At 34.5% G+C, this 2,516-nt stretch overlaps 1 protein-coding gene across 1 annotated transcript in view; it reads left to right on the top strand.

Moving 5' to 3' along the window:
- The first annotated feature begins 1,165 nt into the window (after nt 1-1,165).
- Nucleotides 1,166-2,516, top strand: part of LOC106523142 (melanoregulin) — an 11,284-nt gene continuing 9,933 nt past the window's right edge. Inside the window, exons 1-2 of the mRNA XM_014016469.1 lie at nt 1,166-1,433; nt 1,544-1,793. Of these exons, the coding sequence (XP_013871923.1) occupies nt 1,360-1,433; nt 1,544-1,793 (324 nt within the window). The 5' untranslated portion in view covers nt 1,166-1,359. The remainder of the gene's footprint in view (nt 1,434-1,543; nt 1,794-2,516) is intronic.

Raw genomic sequence — 2,516 nt, 5'->3', positions numbered from 1 at the left:
GTTGAAGAAATATGAAACTGAATAATGTATATCAAAAGTTGTTGTTTGAAAAGGAATTGAAGTTTTTATTTTGTTTTGTGGTTATTATTGTTTGAAATTAATTTTGGAACAAAAGGGGCAGATATATTAAGATTCCTTTTCTTCTTTCTGCCTCCTTTCTGTGATTTTTTTCTTTATTGTGTATAAAATTTTTATTTTTATATGAAATGAGTTTAAAAAAAAGGCAAATCGTTGTCCTGATGGAGAGAAAACTCTCTGACCAGTGGGCTCAGCTAAAATTGCCTGAGCCTTCTTAAGCCATCTTGTGGACAGTAGAGAAGTTATTTAGTGAAACATTTGGCAATTTTGCTGCAAAGACTTATAATGTGGTGTATGCATGTTTTTTGTTTCTGTGTCAATGCCCTGTACTAGCAAATAAAAGAAAAAAGTAAAAACAGATTCAATAAAATATTCTCATAAAACAACGTTAAAATTATTTTGTTTGTGATAAAAGTGCATGTCGGTGGGCTTTCTTACATAGAGTACCCATGTTGGTACCCAGATATTTACACTCTTCCACAACTTCAACCACCTGATCATTTAAGTTCAGAGAGATGGCATTTCTGTTTCGTCTGAAATCAGTAATCATTTCTTTGGTTTTACTTACATTTATGTCTAAAAAGGATGACTTATAACAAAATGTGATCCTGATGTATATCTAAACTCACATAGAGTGAGAACAGGTCCAGTGTATGCAATGAGACAATGCTGCCCTCTTTTGGGGAGAACTTGAACAACTTTGAGACTAAAAACTGGATGTTTTGCTGACTATTAAAAAATGATCATTAGTTTGGGTAAAAAACAAATTTGTCATGGACATAAACAGAATATTATCCCATCAACCACTGTAAAAAAAGATTATTTTTAATCAAAGCACTTTTTGAGATAATGTAAGGATATTTAAATTTTAAAGAGAACCTTTGTTTGCGAAATAAAGTAATAAGTCTCTGCCTGCATCCCTTCATTCTGCACCATCAGTAGTTGCAGAATAAATGTGTCATTCATTCCTGAGCTGTCCCATGTGTTTGTGTGTTGTTGTGTGTTGTTGTCTCCTGTTTCTATTCACGTGGATAATTGGCAGATAGCTCTCACCGGAGCCAGGAGGGGCTGTTTGTCAGGCCAGGATAGAGAGGAGGACACAACAAGTTAGGATGTGGCCTAAATGTTTTTACTCCTGGACATTTAAAAGTTGTATTATTTTTATTTGGAATTTTTAAATTACAAGGATTCTGGAAAGATTTATGCTATTTTTAACAAAACGGAGAACTGTTTGGTATTTTGAAGGAACATAGATCCACTTTGACCCCTTGTTGTTTGGAAATGGGGGCTAATTTCACTCTCTGCTGCTGTCACGTCCCAAAGCACAACCGAGAAGAGAAGAAGGCTATTTTATGGTAAGAGAAACATCATATCTGATGGATGTGATGAACACAAATGCTCTGCTCAAGTTTTCCTCACTTTTTTTAACTAATTACTTCTGCTCACCGCCGACTTGTCTCCTCAGCATGCACAACACTTCAGCTTACAAACAAACAGGACTTTTATCCAGCGAGTCCAGCGACAGTAACACGGATGAGGAGAGCCTCTTTGGACCTCCATCGGGAAGAAGTCGGTGGGAAAACCACCAGAGCCGGAGAAGAACGGCAGATCTGTGGGCCAGCTCAAACATACCCTCTGAGTCCATCAGACGTGGATCAGACAGAGAACTGCAGGCTTTTATCAACATGAGAGACCAGGCTGATCAGGCTACAGAGGTAACAGAAATATGTTGCTGGGCACGAAAGAGCAACAAGAAAAATACGTGCATTAAAAAGAAAAAAAGAACTTATTGACACTGATACTGTTACGACTTATTCTTAAAATTGTGTCAAAATGCTGCACATAGTAACTCAGTCACAGAACTAAATTAAAATATATATTTTTTCTTTACTCTAAATCTGTAAAGTAATAAAATAATAGCTGCTATCAGATGTTCAGGTAATCTATATATATATACTGTATATAATATACATAATACATATTTAACACAAAACTGCAACTTTGAGAAGATTTAATTAACTTTAAAAATATAAAGTAATTTTTTAAAATCAAAAATAGATTAAAAAACATGACATAAAGGTCGATTCAGCACTTTTAAAAGGCAAATTTGTAAGCTAATTAGGCTAATTAGGGGTGCAAGAAAAATATTGATACATTGAAGTATTGCGATTTTTCATTTCTTGATACCCAATTTCTGATACTTATTTAAGGTTTAATGGATGGAGGTTGTGAGAACAAATGTAAAATATAAATGCTGTGCTCTTCTGACTGCATGAAAATAAAACCTTTTTTCAAAATAAGAATATTGGATAAAAATGGCAACAATTTGCCTTGCTTACAGTGTCACAATATATCACCATATTTCATATTGTGACCCTTGTATCATGATATGTATCATATCACCAAATTCTCGCCAATGCACAGCCCTAATGTTAACC

Source organism: Austrofundulus limnaeus, unplaced genomic scaffold (genome assembly GCF_001266775.1).
Source record: "Austrofundulus limnaeus strain Quisiro unplaced genomic scaffold, Austrofundulus_limnaeus-1.0 Scaffold146, whole genome shotgun sequence".
In the NCBI taxonomy this organism is placed as follows: domain Eukaryota; kingdom Metazoa; phylum Chordata; class Actinopteri; order Cyprinodontiformes; family Rivulidae; genus Austrofundulus; species Austrofundulus limnaeus.
The sequence above is the reverse complement of the archived record's forward strand: the minus strand, read 5'-3'. Positions and strand labels throughout refer to the sequence as shown.